This window comes from Takifugu flavidus, chromosome 20 (assembly GCF_003711565.1).
Source record: "Takifugu flavidus isolate HTHZ2018 chromosome 20, ASM371156v2, whole genome shotgun sequence".
NCBI classification, from domain to species: domain Eukaryota; kingdom Metazoa; phylum Chordata; class Actinopteri; order Tetraodontiformes; family Tetraodontidae; genus Takifugu; species Takifugu flavidus.
Window position 1 is genome coordinate 127,352 of NC_079539.1, and position 16,377 is coordinate 143,728.

General features: G+C 50.6%; 2 protein-coding genes across 5 annotated transcripts; one reads left to right on the plus strand and one right to left on the minus strand.

Moving 5' to 3' along the window:
• Positions 1-1,284: 1,284 nt before the first annotated feature.
• lhx6a (LIM homeobox 6a) lies at positions 1,285-10,147 on the plus strand. 3 transcript variants are annotated; one of them, XR_008947764.1, is made up of 10 exons: positions 1,289-2,047; positions 2,834-2,905; positions 3,029-3,205; positions 4,431-4,552; positions 7,972-8,192; positions 8,263-8,363; positions 8,438-8,533; positions 8,740-8,914; positions 8,994-9,387; positions 9,551-10,147. XR_008947764.1 is itself a non-coding variant. In XM_057019683.1 (9 exons), the coding sequence occupies exons 1-9, from the start codon at positions 1,970-1,972 to the stop codon at positions 9,071-9,073; spliced, it is 1,119 nt and encodes a 372-aa protein (XP_056875663.1). In that variant the 5' UTR covers positions 1,285-1,969; the 3' UTR covers positions 9,074-10,147. The 3 variants fall into 3 exon arrangements, 2 of the variants coding, with proteins under 2 accessions (XP_056875663.1, XP_056875662.1); XM_057019683.1 differs by having other exon boundaries at positions 1,285-2,047; positions 7,975-8,192; positions 8,994-10,147; XM_057019682.1 differs by having other exon boundaries at positions 8,994-10,147.
• A 244-nt stretch (positions 10,148-10,391) lies between these two features.
• On the minus strand, positions 10,392-16,363 carry morn5 (MORN repeat containing 5). 2 transcript variants are annotated; one of them, XM_057019689.1, is made up of 6 exons: positions 16,042-16,363; positions 15,799-15,898; positions 15,562-15,709; positions 14,930-15,041; positions 14,721-14,852; positions 10,392-10,781 (listed from the first exon to the last, which is right to left on the minus strand). In XM_057019689.1, exons 2-6 carry the CDS (start codon positions 15,843-15,845, stop codon positions 10,735-10,737), a joined length of 486 nt encoding a protein of 161 aa, XP_056875669.1. In that variant the 5' UTR covers positions 15,846-15,898; positions 16,042-16,363; the 3' UTR covers positions 10,392-10,734. The 2 variants fall into 2 exon arrangements, with proteins under 2 accessions (XP_056875669.1, XP_056875668.1); XM_057019688.1 differs by having other exon boundaries at positions 15,799-16,363.
• Between the last annotated feature and the right edge of the window lie 14 nt (positions 16,364-16,377).

The window sequence follows — 16,377 nt, forward strand, 5'->3', positions numbered from 1 at the left end:
GTCGGCGCGGCGTCGGACGTGTCGCTGGAGCAGCCGCAGCCCCCCAGCGCGGCGACAAGAGTTCTATTTTTGGGTGAACTGTTCCTTTAACAATCACACCTTTAAATACCGTTTCCCCCCTTTTTAAGGTCGTATTAACGGGAGAAAAACAATATTTAGTTTTTCAGCGCAGATCAATTAAAAACAGGTTTATAGTTATTTATATTACTGGAATAAAATGATGCAACATGGAGCTGCTTTGTGTTTTTGTGGGGTTTTTTCCTGATTTTGATAAATCTGCTGGTTTATTTCTTTTCTTTGTGTTAATTAAAGCACTTTAATCCCATTTTGGCACAGAAAACATTTCGTCTGTGAGACACTCATCCGACTCAAAACACATCTGGAATATTTTTAATTTTTTCCGTTTTAATAATATTTAAAATATTGTCCCCCCCCCCCCCCCCCTTAATTTGAGCTCCAACTGTTTCTGTAAAACTAAAGACTTTTTTTCCCTCTCAATTGTAAACAGCCGAGTTTATTTGTGTGTTTTCAGCTGTAAAAATCTTTCTTTTCTCCAGTTTATTGTTTGCGTGGAGGATAAAAACATAAATGTGACGTCACGGCTGCTGTTGACAGACTTTAGTTTACACGACGTCAAATTAAACGGACACATTTTAAAATGTTTAATTTGAAGATATAATTGCATATTTGTCAGTTTTTGGGGTTTTTTGGGGGGGGTAGGGTGTGAATTATTCGGCGCGTAATTGTCGGATCTTTGACCCGGATTCAAATTTCCACCCGCAGAAATTTCCCGGTAATTTCACACCTGTTAATTGAGCTCAAAAAGAAGCTTATTTAATTGATTTAATCATTTTTAGATTCGATATTTCTTTTTAAAATTGTTTTGTTCTTTATTTGTAAAGCAGATCGTGAAATGAGGAAATGGCGGTTTAAATGAGGACGCTCGTTTCTAACCATTTAATTAAAAAGTAAATAAAGCAGTTTTGAGGTTAATAGCTGACATATTTACAATAACAATGTTTGTGTCTCATTTCTAAATGTCTGACGGGGGTAAATGATGCCCTTATGCCCCTCCTGTCAGCTGCAGCATCGGTATTATTCTGCACCAGAATAATAAATATTATTATTTTGGATTCACGCGGAGCTCTTTTCTCCGCGCGTGCACATAAATATCTGACGCATCACGCGCCGAGTCTGAGCAAGTTGGTGTCAGAACTTTGCAGAAGTGTTTCCACCCTGACGTCGCCCTCCCCCCCCTCTTTGACTATAACAGGCCGGAGAGTCGCGCAAACTTTCACTCCAGCTCTGCAGAGACGGCGCAGCCGGGCAGCACCAGGCAGCCAGAACCAGCCAGGCAGAACCAGCCGGGCAGAACCAGCCAGGCAGAACCAGCCAGGCAGAACCAGCCAGGCAGCACCAGCCAGCCAGCCTCGGAGGAAAACCCCTCAGCTCCAGCACTTCCTGCGGCCGCTCTGTCTTCTTCAACAGTGGAGCTCCGTGGATAAACGAGAACCTCAAGGAGCCGGAGAAGGGAGGCTTGGAGCCGGGAGAAGGAAGGCTTGGAGCGGGGGGAAGGAAGGCTTGGAGCCGGGAGAAGTGAGGCTTGGAGCGGGGGGAAGGAAGGCTTGGAGCCGGAGAAGGGAGGATTGGAGCGGGGAGAAGGAAGGCTTGGAGCGGGGAGAAGGGAGGCTTGGAGCGGGGAGAAGGGAGGCTTGGAGCCGGGAGAAGGAAGGCTTGGAGCCGGAGAAGGAGGCTTGGAGCCGGGAGAAGGAAGGCTTGGAGCCGGGAGAAGGAAGGCTTGGAGCGGGGAGAAGGAAGGCTTGGAGCCGGGAGAAGGAAGGCTTGGAGCGGGGCGTCGCGGAGGATCCTGCGGGGGATCGCGGCTCTGCGCCACCTGGGTCCGCGCATCACGGATGGTTTCTGGCGGTCTGTCCTGATCCCGCTCGCCGAGCCTGGACTTCGGGGGTTCATGTACTGGAAAAATGAAGTTCTGCCCCCTCTGTCAGAGGGAAACCCAATTCTGTCCGAAGGGATTCCTACGAAGCAGGTACCGGCGCCGGGGGAGCGGCTCCTGGTGGTTGGGTTTGGACCGAGCCTCGGCGGCCTTCGACGGGGGGGGTCGCCAGAACTCGGGGGTCGCCAGAACTCGCGGCCCCTGCGACACGTGGTCGGAACCCGCTGAGCCGCGCGGCGGGTTGGCGTTTTTTATCTCGCGCTTTATTTGCGTCTCTCCGTGATGTCACAAGAATGTCTGCGCGTGCCGCTCAGATCAGCCGCGTGAAGAGGCACGCGCCTCTCCGGTGTGAATAGCGTGATTTGCGGCTCCGCGAGCCTCTCGAGCGCCGCCGGGAAGAATCGGATTTTAATTAGGGCCATTAAAAATCGAATTTGCAATTCTTTGGGTGACCCGTTGGCTTTGTGTGATTGACAGCTGAAATTGACACTCCGGGCCCTCTTCCCGGCGCGCTTCAGCTCGGCTATTTGTAATTACAGGTAGTTTCTGCCCCCCCTCCCCACACACACACACACACACACACACACCACACACACACACACACACTCCTGTCCTGGATTGCGCAGCAAACACTGTTATTGTGCGAGGCGCGGGTTAAGGGGAAGGGAAAAATCAATCCAAATTGCAATAGCGTCATTAAAATGTTCCCTTTGTTGCGCGAGGCCCTCTCTTTTCTCTTCCCCTTTTTAAGCGGCTGTAAAAGCGGGGGGGGGGGGGGGGGGGGGTCCTTGAAGGGATGCCTGCAAATGCCTCCCGAGGGTTCGTCCCTGTGAGGATGAGGCAGGCGCTGATGAAGGCTGACTGAACGCTGTCTTCCAGGTGATCGCCACCGAGCCTCAGAGCGCACCGGGGGCATCGCGCGGCACGCTGGACCTCACACGCACGCCAATGGTGAGCTTCCGTGCGCGTTTGCGCTTCAGATCAGCCGGACCGCGGAAGATGGCGCCCGCGCGGCCCGGTGCCGCGGGTGCGAGCAGCCTCCCGTGCGTGTCTGAGCTCTGCCTCCTCTTGCAGCCTCACTCGGACGGAGAGTCCCGGCGGTCCAACATGGAGCGGGAGGACACGTCGCCCGGGAGCCCGTCCACGCCCTCCGTGGGCTCCCCGACCTCCACCGCCAGCTCGGTTCCGTCCACGGGGAAGAACACGTGCGCGAGCTGCGGCCAGGAGATCCTGGACAGATATTTGCTGAAGGTGAGAGGCCGTTTTTCACGTCTGGGAGGATCGTGCGCGAGGCCCGAGATGCGTTTTTGGGGGATTTAATTCGCACGATTGAAATTAAATTTAATTGATTAAGAGAAACGATGCGAGAGATAAAAGCATCGGTGCATTGAGGGAAAAGGGGGAGAAAAAGAAGAGAACTTTTCTTTTCGTTCTTGTTTGACGGGTTTTTTCTGTTTTCTGTATTTTGTTGTCTGTTAATCTCACGGACACGCGCTCACATGCTTTTATTTAGAGATCCGTTTCAATTGAAAAGGTCAATATTTGCATTTAGATTTTGTTGTATTTTGTTGCTATTTTCAGACTTTAACTAACACGCGTGTATTTCGATTTGTTTATTACATTTTGCCCAAAAACATCTCCCGAAATTAAGTTAGTCATTTTATCAAATTAACATGAATGTTAAATAGATCCTATGAATTTTAAAATATTTTTAAAATATAGATTTAAAAATAATAATAATGCCAATAATGTAAATAAATTCTAAACATGAAATTAACATCCTGATGGCCACAATTAATAAATCTTTTCTTAGATTTTAGATAATTAAATACAAAATTCCGGGACCATTTTTTTTTCAGTTTAGAGGCTTCAATAAATCACATTTATATTATTTAACCTCATAGATGTAATTAATCAAACGTCATAGAATCAAAATTTACAGCCGTAATTAAGTCTTTAATTAAAGACTCAAGACTTAATTAAACAAAATGATAAATGTGAAATAAATGAAAAGATTCACTTGTGAACTCGCCGCAAAACCCACAAATGATTTTTGTGCCAGATTTTCTCCGTTTATCTTCACGTTAAAATGATCTTTGATCAGAAACAGTGACGAATGTAACAGCAGAAATTATTATTGTCCACTTTTAATTCATTACAGCAGCAAAAGTAGTTCAATATTCCACGTTTCCTTTGGGAATATTAGCCTGCAGCTAGCGGCTAACGCTGCAGGAGACTAAACTAGAGGTCACGCAAAACCACTAAAGTTTAAAGGTGAGTTGGTAATTTAATGTAAACATTTGAATGACAATAATATTAATATTTGCAATAATAGACGGGAGGTTTTCTATTTAAAATAATGGGAAAATGTAGTTTAATGTCAACATTTCTGTGTGTCTGTGTGCGTGTGCGTGTGTGTGTGCGTGCGTGTGTGTGTGTGTGTGTGTGTGTGCGTGCGTGTGTGACATCTCTGCAGGTGAACAACCTGATCTGGCACGTGCGCTGTCTGGAGTGCTCCGTGTGCAGGACGTCGTTGCGTCAGCACAGCAGCTGCTACATCAAGAACAAAGAGATCTTCTGTAAAATGGATTATTTCAGGTAGGGTAAGTCTCTGAGCTTGTTTTCAAAATAGCCCGTCAACACGGGCCCCCCCACCCTGAACACACACACACACACACACACACACACCACACACACACACACACACACACACAACCCTCTCCTCAGAGATGGATGCGGGTTACTTCGCCTCTTCTAAAAAGAGCTTTTCAAAACCGGCACATGTAACAAAATAGAAGTCTGGCAGCGCTCGTCCGGGTTGTTATGGCTGCGAGGAGGACGACATCCCATAATCCGTGTTTGCCCAAAGGCCCGACCTCAGCGTGAAAAGACCTGACAGGAAGTTGGGAGTTATGGGACGCGCGTCACACAACAGTCCCCATCCATCTAGCTATCCATCTATCTATCTATCTATCTATCTATCTATCTATCTATCTATCTATCTATCTATCTATCTATCTATCTATCTATCTATCTATCTATCTATCTATCTATCTATCTATCATAGTTCTGTTGAGGCCATTCTGACTGGACCTTGAGTGCACGTTGAGTGCACGTTGTGCTGCCCGTGTGCTGAGTGTGTGAGGGTTCCGACCCGTGTGTGCGCTCCGGTGTTTGTCTTGATGGAAACTCGACCCCCGGCCGCCGCGCTGAGGTTTATAATCACCAGCAATTAGCCGTCGTCCGTCTCGGAGCCTCGGGCCTCCAGACCAGCAATTAGGCCGCTCCGAGTGCCTGGTCAGCAGGTTCCAGCCCTGAATGTGACTCCTATCTAAACCAAACACACACACACACACACACACATGAACATGAGACACATTGCTGCTTTTACGAGCGAGATCCTCCACACACACACACACACACACGCTGACTCAGGTGTGTGTTTATTTATGCGCCGCCAGCAGCTGTCAATCATGGGGAGAATTCCGGCTTTACCGGATCGTAATAATATTTTACCTGACCCGTCTCTGCGCGGGCCGTCCCGCGGCGTGCACCTTGACCCCCCCCCTCGTCTGCTGGCTGGTTCCAGCCAAGCAAAGAGCGGCTCTAAAGCTCCAGGCTGCTTTTTAAACATCCTCCGTTGAAACGTTATAAAGCAAGCAGGGTCCGCTTTAGCCTGCGGCTAAATTCCATGACAGTCGTGGCACAAATCGGATTGTTTTGTGTCCGTAAATATTAGCATCGCGCGCTTGTTACCCACATCCAAAGCTAACCGTGGCCAAACCAAGTCCCACTCACCTGCCGAGTCTTCGAGTGACTGTATTTAATGTTAAACCTTTTTAAGGGAAGCGGCAGTTAGCCACAGTTAGCCCTGCTAGCCTGGCTACGCCGAGGCCCCCTCCTGGGAGACACCTCCCCCGGTGATGTTCTGGGAGCCGTGACGATGGCCGAAGGAAGCCGTTTCGCAAACTCCGGCTCAAGATGGTTACAATCTGGGGAGAAAAATGTGTTTGCATCATAATATTGGTCGGTTTAGGTTAGATTTCCTTGGAAGTGACTCCGGAAAGTGAGAAAATATTTAGAGAGTCTTTGCAGCAGCAGCGAGGCTCCGCCGCGGGGCCGCGTCCGCGCACAATGGTTACCTCTGTAAATATAAGCCCTCATCTGGGCCCGGGCCAGAGCCGAGCCCGGCTCATCTGGGCGGCGCTCGAACCTCTGGAGATGTTTCCTCATCTGTGTCAGCGTCTCATCTGGCGCTGGACTGACAGCTGCTCTAATGGGGCGTAATAGCAGGAAATCAGGGCGGGTTTCCATCCAGGGGACGCGGGACAGAGCCCACGCTGTGCCTCTCGAACCCACCGAAACCTCGGGGGCTCGCACTCGCACACATACGCAAACCATTTCTTTATCGCCCCCCCCGCCCCCCCCCCCCCCAACGGTAACATCATCCCCGCCCGTGAGCTGCAGGCCACACAGGAAGTTGCTGTGCTAATCAGGGGCACCCTGGGATACCGCCGGTGTAACCGGAGCGCGGGGCGTCGTGGGCGATGCACGTCCGCATGTGTCACGCGTGCGAGGCAATAACGACTGTCATCGGCCCACGCTGGTTCGGCCTGATTAGGTCGCCGCGGCAACAAAGAGGCGGAAGCGGACCTACGAGTTGCTGTTGTTGTTGCTGCCGCCTTTTTCCTGCCTTGGCTTTTTTTTTTTTTTTAAAGGTTCCTGCAGGAACCTTTGGAAAGCACCCGAGCGATAATTCCGGCTGCACAACCGAGCAGGTGAACAAAGTCAAAAAAAAATACCGCGGAAGAACAGGAGGGCTGTGGTTGCCAGGGAGATCTCTCCAGAACAAACCAGAGGTTTTTGGTACCGGAGAGGTGATGAAGAGGAGGAGGAAGAAGAGGAGGAGGAAGAGGAGGATTTCTGGGTTCTGTCTCCCAGCGTGAAAACTGACAAACGTTGGGTCGGATTAGCCGCAGGTCTGACGCTGGTGTCAGGACGGGACCAGCTCTCGTGCACGCTGGTTCCGTGCACGCTGGGGCGGATGAGCCTCGCACGGCCGTGATGGGGGCCCACATGTGTCATGCTGCAGACTGGTGCGGGGGAGGGGCGACAGGGCTCGACTCTGCTTTCATCCCAGACTGGGGGGGCTTGAGTGCACTGATGCCCTGCCAGCCCCACTCACTTGCCCCCCCCCCCCCCCACTTCACTGCTCCCTCAGCCTCTCGCTTCCTCTCTCCTCCGTCTGCTCTTTTCATCCAGCCCTTCCGTGGCTGCGACACTTTCTCTCAGAACCTGTTTTCCAGAACCGGCCCGACGCAAATGTTTCCTCACAGCAGCTAAAAACGGGCTCCGGCTTCCTCGGCCTCCTTCACCGGACCTGGCAGCTGCTCCTCCCACTGACCCCCTCGGACCTTCGGCGGTCCACACCCACTAAAGCCACCGTGCGCTCCAAGAGGGCGGAGCTTAATCTGCCGAGATTCTGCCGTTAAACCGGGAACTTTGTGTCATATTCCGGCCGTGTTAAGAGGCAGCTACACTGAAAATCATTTTGTGCCTTTTCAGTCGGAAAAATCCAATGTTGCGTCTGCTCAGACGGCCATATTATGGGCTGCGGCAGGTACCGAGGGAGCTACATGTCCCCCCCCCCCCCCACTGAGACCAGGTCAGGTGGTTTGAGTTTAGCTCCTGCGGTGGCCTCACCGTTGCTGTCGGTTACCGACCGGCCATCTCCAGTGATGTCACCCGAGTCCTTCCTCCTCCGCGTTAGCACCCCCCCACACACACACACGCGTGTTGTGTGCGTCCCGGTGTGTGTGTCGTGTGTGTGTGTGTCGGTGTGTGTGTACGTGTCAGGGCCTTCACGCAGCAGCCAGGAAATTGCAGGTGCTGGTTTGTTTGCGTCCTGGGCTCAGCTTGCAGCCGCAGCCGGGCCTCGTTTCTGGAGGCCTCGCGCCCGTCCAGGTTTCTCTGGGGGTTTCCCGGGTCTCACTGGGTCTTCTCTGTCTCCCTCACAGTAGGTTCGGTACCAAGTGCGCCCGCTGCGGGCGGCAGATATACGCCAGCGACTGGGTGCGCCGCGCCAGGGGGAACGCCTACCATTTGGCGTGTTTCGCGTGCTACTCGTGCAAGAGGCAGCTGTCCACGGGCGAAGAGTTTGGCCTGGTGGAGGAGAAGGTTCTGTGCCGGATCCACTACGACACCATGGTGGAGAACCTGAAGCGAGCGGCCGAGAGCGGTGAGTGGCGGTTCCGGGGCTGGCGATCCGTTTCTGGAGCCGCGTCGGTCATCCCGTTTGTCGTTTCCAGGAAACGGAATCACGCTGGAGGGAGCCGTCCCGACAGAACAAGACAGCCAACCCAAACCGGCCAAACGGGCCCGGACGTCCTTCACCGCAGAGCAGCTACAGGTCAGAAACCCGGCGCTTCCTCGACGCTGCCCAGCGTTCAGCACATTTGGCGCTAACGTCGTCCATACTTCCAGATCATGCAGGCCCAGTTTGCCCAGGACAACAATCCGGACGCCCAGACGCTCCAAAAGCTCGCCGACATGACGGGCCTCAGCAGGAGAGTGATACAGGTCAGTACGGGTCGTGCCCATCGTTCCTGGCTCGATCTTTGGGTTTGGCCTGTCTGTAGGAGGTCCGGAGGTCCTGAGGTTTGTCCCAGTTGGCCCCCAGACGGTGTCGTGATTTCAGACGCACTCTGCGATTGTGAAAGAAAATGAGCACTTTTGTTTTTGGGGAGTAGAGCTCCATGATGTCTTGTTACGTTGCGTCTTCATAGGTGTGGTTTCAAAACTGCAGAGCAAGACATAAAAAGCACACGCCTCAGCATAGCGGGGCTCCCCAAGGTCACCCTCAGGCCAGGATACCCTCGTCCCTGCCCGACGAGCTACATTACTCGCCCTTCGGCAGCCCGGAGCGGGCGCGCATGGTGGCCCTCCACGGGTACCTCGACAGTGAGTGGCGGCTCGTCTCGGTGCTCCTCTGCTCCCGGGGTAACGGGGCTTGTTTTGAGCGTGTGCTTTTGCTCGCCAGGTCACCCCTTTTCCGTGCTGACCTCTCAGAGCCTCCCCCATCAGGCCATGTCGCTGCCTCAGCTGCCCCTGAGTCGCTAGCAGCCTGCGAGCCCTCCACCTCCGGACCCCGACCCCTGAGCGCCCATCAGTGACGTGTGCAGAGCCGACCCCGAGGTCGCCGAGGAGTCCGCCAGGACCTGGCAACAGCGGGGACACGCCCACCTGCTGCGGGAGCCGAGACATCGGTGCGTTTTGCACCAGCTGGAGGACTTCGCCGTGCACGGCCGCGCACGCTCGGCTCCGCTTTACTGAGGAAGAGCTAAAACTGAGTGAGGAAGGAGGACTGGGGCTGCGAAATCCTGGAGGCAAACAAAACTGTCACAGTGGCCCAAAGGCCCGCACACATATTTGAGGTAAGACTCCGCCCTCTTTTGACCATGAAGGAAACATTCAGGCTGGATATTTAGAAACGAGGGCTTTGTGACGAGTTGGAAAAAATGAAATCCACCGAATCGAGGTGCAGAATTCGCTTTTTGAGGAGTAATTCAAACACGGTGCCTTATATTTTTTTCCCAGCTGAGAGCGTAAAACCGCTAAAAGATTCTGCTAAATTCACTCGGAGGTCCCGTGTTCTCTTCCTTTCCAATCTCAGCCGTCGATGGCGTCACGGTAACGGGTGTTCTGGTGACCGAAACAGCAGCCGACCCACGTCTCAAACACTCGGAAGTATAAAATCCACAGTCTCGCGTCTCCGAACTGTCGTTAATTTATCACTTCAAAGGTTGCTGCAGGCTCCATGTTTGTCTTTCATACAAGGGGGGGAGAAGTGTCAGTGTTTTGGTACAATATGAAACAGACTGCAGTTGTAAATGTGTTCCTGTGTGTGTGTGTGGTGTGTGTGTGTGTGTGTTGGCGGGGGTTGAGAGTGTGCATCTGTGTTTTTGTGACCGCGGCCATTATGTGAAGAACAGGATCCAACAAGACCTCAACGTCCTTGTATTTATTGAGATGGTAAAAATCCCTGTAAAGCACTTTTATTTTCTCTTTTCCTTCTGAAATGATTCTGTTTTGTTAAAAAAAAAAAATACATGAAATGAAACAAAAAACTTTATTTGATAGACTGTGCAGCATCAATGTTTTGTGTACTAAATGCAATAAAATATAATGTGATAATTTGGGTGGGTTTTTTTTTGCCTTTTTTCCCCCCATTTTTAGAATCAATCACTGAAAACGTGACCAAAAAGAAATAAAAATAAAATATCAAATTCAGGATTTTAAATCACGAATGTTTTTGAATCTATTTTTTTTTAGTAATTTTAGGATTTTTGTTTGCGGTAACAATATTATTTTTCCATAGATAATTAGTGTGCGTGCGTGCGCGTGTGTGCAGTTGTGAGGACATTCTCTCAAGCACGTCTTTACACGTCTGTATATTATCAGATTTTATTTTTTTATCTTATTTCAACATTCAAATTCAAAAGGGTCTTAAATTATATCAAACTGACGCCTCGTGGCAATAAATTCCAAAAACAGTTAAAGTCGATATTTTAGTAAAATATTATTCTGCGTGTAATTTGGGGATGTAGTTTAAAATAGGCGGGAGGAAAAGATCATTTATACTTTTTTAAACTGCAAAATGAATTTAATTTTTTTTAATACAGTGGAAAAAACCCACAGACGCATCTTCAAATATGACAACATGGAAACATGGAAATAAAAGGCTAAATTTGATGAATTTTAGCCTTTTTCTCAGCTCCGTCTCAGGCTCGCCGACACGTGCGAACGATCCACTCGTGTTCGGAATCATCTGCGGGAGAGAAAATGCGCTTTAAAAATGGTTTTTCCACAGCAAAATCAGTCAAATGGGGACAAAACGGGCTTTTTAACGTCCTGACCGTGATTAAAATAATCACAGTCTGCGTCAGAGAGCCGCTGGTCATCTGCGCGCGCCACTGCGCTGAAGAGCCATTTACGTCAAATCGGGATCAGCCCGACAATTAAGAGAAAATAACTTCTCGGGGCCACTTCAGACGCCGATAAATAACAAACCTCTCCACGAATTGGACGCAATTTTTTAAAACTCAGAACGACTGCCAGAGGAGCCGATAATACAGCACTTTTTCATTGTTCGCGCTGAAACGAGAGGCTAATTGCCGGGGGAGTGCGCTTTCTCTGAGCGCGCGCAGCTGCACGCACTTGAGCCGCTCGCGGGCCTCGCGCGCAGGTTGCACCACGCGCGAGAGGGGCTGCCATTGTGCGGGGGAGCAGGTCTGCGCAATTACCCCGCGAGGGGCGTCGACGCTAACAGCCACTTCACGCGTAAATCCGCCACCGGCTGGTCAGTGAACGCACCGCGGACCCCCTCCCGCGCTCCTCGTGCCACGTTTAGCGCTTAACTGACCCCAATTAAGCAGCAACCGCAGCCCACCTAATGCTAATTAAATTGGGATTCTCCTTGCGCGCTGTAATTTAGTTTAGCTCCCAGTTTAAGCTCCCTAATTGCAGGTGACTGGTTCGTTTAGGCAATTTCCTGTAATCTGGGGACACTTTTGAGATTTTAACCGGCGTATTTAGCTTACAGACACAACCGGTCGGTAATTTAACATTTCAGCTACACACAAATAGAATAACTATTGACGTTTCTTGACCCGTTTTTTTAAAGTCATTTGTTATAAGTTACCGTCAGTTTTTGCTGAATTCAACTGCACCTGATTTATTTAAATGTTGTTTTTCTACCTTCGTCCTCTCTGTCCCAGTACGACCAGTTACAGCCTGATAGACCCAGTATCCAGACTGGCTGTCATGGTTTGACTAAGTTTGACGAGGACATGGCTTGTGTTTCCCGTTAAAAGGATGATTGACAGGCGACGTTGCTTCGATGTCACATGACCACTGTGGTCAGCCTGTTCAGGGTGACGCAACACCCCGAATTTGTTGTTCCTTTACGTATTTCATTTGTTTCACATGTTTGTGGGGACATTTTCATCAGTCTCACAAAGATTTTGTGTGAAATCGTCCAGAACTGTTCGTGTATTTGTTGTTGACGGCGTCCTGATAGCACCAAAGTGTTGTCTGACCTTTCTGCAACAGAGGTGTGTGTGTGTGTGTGTGTGTGAGAGTGTGTTAACGATAATGGCACCTTGTTAGGGTGTGTTTATCGTAATCCTTAAAATACACTCAGAAGGAAAAGTGTTTCCTTCCAGCCTAATGGCTGTAAAACAACACACACACACACACACACACACACACACACTATGATTTGCATATGGGATAATTATTGTGAGGGTTCTGCTGGTTCTGGTGAGGTCGTGACTGGTCTTCAGGGTCACTGCAACGTTCAAGACGCCCATAAAAAAACCTTTTCTTCATTTTCTTTGAGCTCCGATAGATCAGAAAAAAAGGCGACGTGCGAGAGGACGAACACCGGGGTGTGTGTGGACGGCCCGGCCCGGGCCGGAGCCGAGGCCGGAGCAGGGATCTGCTGGGCAGAGGTGTTATCGCTGGCGGCGGAATGTTTCTGGCGTTAAAGTCTGGGGTTTCAAAGGGAAGCGCTTGTTCCAGAAACAGGAAAAAGGGCTCCAAACAATACGGCACCACATGGCTCCTGCTGGCTGCCGAGTGTTGTCGTCTGTTGCCCGGAGAAGACGCACAACACAGTGTGAGTGTGTGTTTGTGTGTGTTTGTGCGGGTCCGAGACGCTCGGCCGGCCGGTCCGCTCAGATCCAGCAGATGTGTTCGTTCTTTTTTAATTCCTGCAAACGTCCCACCGGCTCCGCCATCACGCGTCCCTGGACGTTGGCGAGCGGCCGTCGCCCCCGGTTACCTGGGCGGCTCCAGAGAGGCGCTGCCGAGTCAAACCCGAATCCGAACTGAAATCTCCCCGTTGACCTTTGACCTTTGGTCGTTCCAGTTACCGGCCGGCATTTTCCTCCTCAAAGAATCAAGATATCAGGTTGGAAAAGAAGGTCACTTGTGTCCAAATCCAATTTGACTTTTAATTAGGAGATCTCCCCCCCCCGGATCTCAGGTTGTTGCAGCAGCTCCGCTGGTCCCGCTCGGGAATCTGGCGGCTCCAAATGTGATCCAGTCAAAGCGAAACTGCGCTTTATTGACGAACGGCTGGCTTTGAAGCGTCCCCTCGTGGTTTCAACACCAGGATTCTGGACACAACCGTCCCCGGGACGCCTCGCCCTCCCAAAGGTGATAACAAAAAGGTCCGACACCAAAAATAAGCTTCGCCCGCTCGGGGAATCTCCGCCACGGTTCCTATTGTTCGGCCGGCTGGCTGCAGGCCAGCGGGGGCTGTTTTTCCAAGCCAGCGGCAGAAACCCGGAGCGCCGCTCACCCTCTGCCAGTTTGTGTTTAGCCTGATATTTCCTACCAGCAGCGAGCGGCTGGGGGGGGGGGGGGGGGGTGACGCCACCCTGACAGGGATTATTAATCTGAGTGTTGGGTGAAACCGTCATTCCTGGCACGTCCGACGCGGAGCTGCAGCTTCACGGGGGGCTCCTTCCTATTTCCTCAGCAAACATCCCCTCCGGGAGCGCGGGCCTTCCCCAGGTCCCCTTATCCTGGCCGGAAGCCACGGGGCAATAAATTCTGTCTTCACACCCACTCTGACAAATGTGCCGTCACCTCCGAGGGCTGGAAAACAACCCCCAGCAGGAAACGGGAGCGTTCTTGTGCACATAGGTGAGCGCGAGCGTGGCGGCGGAGCGAGCCACTGACACAAGTCAAAGATGCAGATGAAAGAAGAATTTGAATCCCCATCAAATGGAAAACAGAGCCGGAGTGCTGTTGGAATTCTGTTTTAAAAAAACTCTTTTCCTTCTGATCATTCCCAGAGCGGCCGATGAAAACGCCGCATCGCTACAAAACATATTGTTTTGCTCTGGTACACACGCTGCCAACATCTGGTGAGGAAGTGGCTCCATTTCTCTCCTTCCTCCGGCCAGGACACGTGTAAAGTCCTAATTGTCCGATAGCCTCCTAGCATGTACCTAGCATGTTTTAGCGCTCCTACACTGTTCCTGTTGGTGACACTAACGTCATTCTTCCTAAATATAGCTTCTTACAACAAAAGCTGGAGCTGGTTTAGGAGGGGAAACATGACTTTTCCATTCAGGGGTGAGGCAGAACATGCGTTTCCCAAATGGAATCAACCTGTGTGGGTCCTGCGGGGTTTGTCCAGCATGTAAGTGTGATTGGAGTTGTGTTCAGGTACTGGTTCAGGAACAAAGATGATGTCAAACATCTTTGAAGCCCAATGCATGGAGCCAAAACCCAAAACGCTGCTTTCAAAACCTCTTACTTAATTCACATCATCCTCCACCGAGGTGAAACCGCCAGAGACAGGAGGATGTCAGGGAATCCTGCCTAGACACCTGACGGCCGGCGTTCCCTTCAAATCTGCAGGCCTGGAAACAATGTGTCTTGAATTTTTCCAGGTTTGAAATATCAAAGAGGCCTGGAAGGACCTGCGGAGGGATGTTTTTCAGACGACCTGCAGGTTGTCAGAGGTTGGCGGTGCTGGTTCCTGTCAGAGGGGTCCAGACCAAACAAGCTCCCGCCTGTGACAAATTCCCTACAACTTTTACACGGAGCTACTGTCTGATCTGATTTGACTGACTGCATTTTAGCCTTTAAACCTTGTTTCCCAGTGGGCGTGTCTGTGCGTCTCAGGCTCCGCCCACAACCCTGAGATCCCCCTTAGAATGAAGCCAAGCTTCCTTGTTTTCCGTCTGACCTGCGTTCCTCAGGAATCCGCCCTCGTAGGAAGTGACCGCCCGGGTTCTGGGGTCGTAGAAACCTTCCCCACAGTCGTAGCATCCCTCGGGGATGGCGTGCGGCGGGTGCGGTTCGGTGAGCTGGGATTCACCTGCGCAATCCAAACCGGTTGCTGAGTGCTCCGGCGCTAATGCTGACAAAGACAGGAAGTGGAAATGGCGTCCAAACCTGAGGGTCTGAGTCCGCTGCACCTTTCGGTGTAGAAGCGCCTGTCGTGTCCATCACAGTAGCGCCAGTCGTCGTCCTGGTACCGGAGGCCATCGGCAAAGGTGACCGTCCCCTGGCGAAGAGGAAGGCGTGCGTCAGACCTCTTTAACACGCTTCACTCCACACAAGCAGATTTTAGAGCGACGGGAAAGCAGCATATTTCTTTTCCTATTTTTGGCCGATGGCAGTTCCAGTCAGACTATTGACAGAACGCTCTGTTTGCACCTCGGTCGCAGTTCTTGGAACCAGAACTTGCTATTGAGGTTTGAAGAAAATTTTAAACTTTGTCTTTGGATCGCCAAAAAAAAGGCTTCAGGATGAAGTTTCAAAACCTCAGGAGATAAAACCCAAACACGCTCCACCAAATCACACCACAAGTGGAAAAATGTCTTTGGGTATTTCGCCTGTGCTGAACGCTGTGTGTGTTTGTGTGTCTGTTCTGGGGAACGGCGATTAAAATAAACAGGCCCTCTTCAGTCTGTTCCCATAATTTGGAGGTATTACGGCGTGCACCGTCAGGGCCATTATTGCGTAACCTTCACCAGGGTGAAGTAACATTTAGTAACATAACAGAGTTACTCGCTGCTTCTCACCTCTACAACTTTTCCATTTTCCCAGATGGCCTCATATTGAGTCCCATTTGGAAAGTGCATGACTCCTTTGCCGTGAAACATCCCATCCCTCCACTCTCCCACGTACTTGGTCCCTGTTGGGAAGGTGTACTCCCCCGTGCCGTGCATCCTGAGGAGGAACAACCAGCGTTCAGGCACTCAGACTGCAGGAACATGAATGTTATAAAGAGCTGAACAATTTAATATTCTGTTACTCACTTGCCATTTTGGGTTTCTCCGTTGTATCTGCTCCCAGTGAACTCCATTGAAATGTGGATTAAAAGGTAACTTTCCTCTCAAATCAGCCAAAAATGCACAACTAGGGAAAAAGTGCAGACCTCTGTAAGGTATTTGATATGTCTTCCTTTAATGGAGGTGGTTCAAATTAAAAATAACCGCACAAGTCAACCGCTACCAGCAGTAAATTGTACATTTATATATATATATAGGCAGTAGTAATACAAGGTTGCATAACGTAGTCGGTTCCTTGATGATCAAAGATGTTTGGCTTTGATTTCTGGAAGATCAAATGTCCCCCGGACTCGTAGCACCAAAGTTGGATTTATTCCTTGGCTCATCATAAACATTTCCCAAAAATTTCTTTAACATTCCGAGTTATTTTGCAGGGAAAAGAAACACAAACGCTGTCACATAACTTCTCCCTTGGCGCAGCTAAAAATGGCCGAGCGCTCGTTATGGACGCTGCTTGAGTGTTGCCATGACAACAGCATAACAGCGATAAAACGGTCCGACATCAAACACTATTGCCAAGCGGTTGTCATCTCAGTTCAGCTTCTT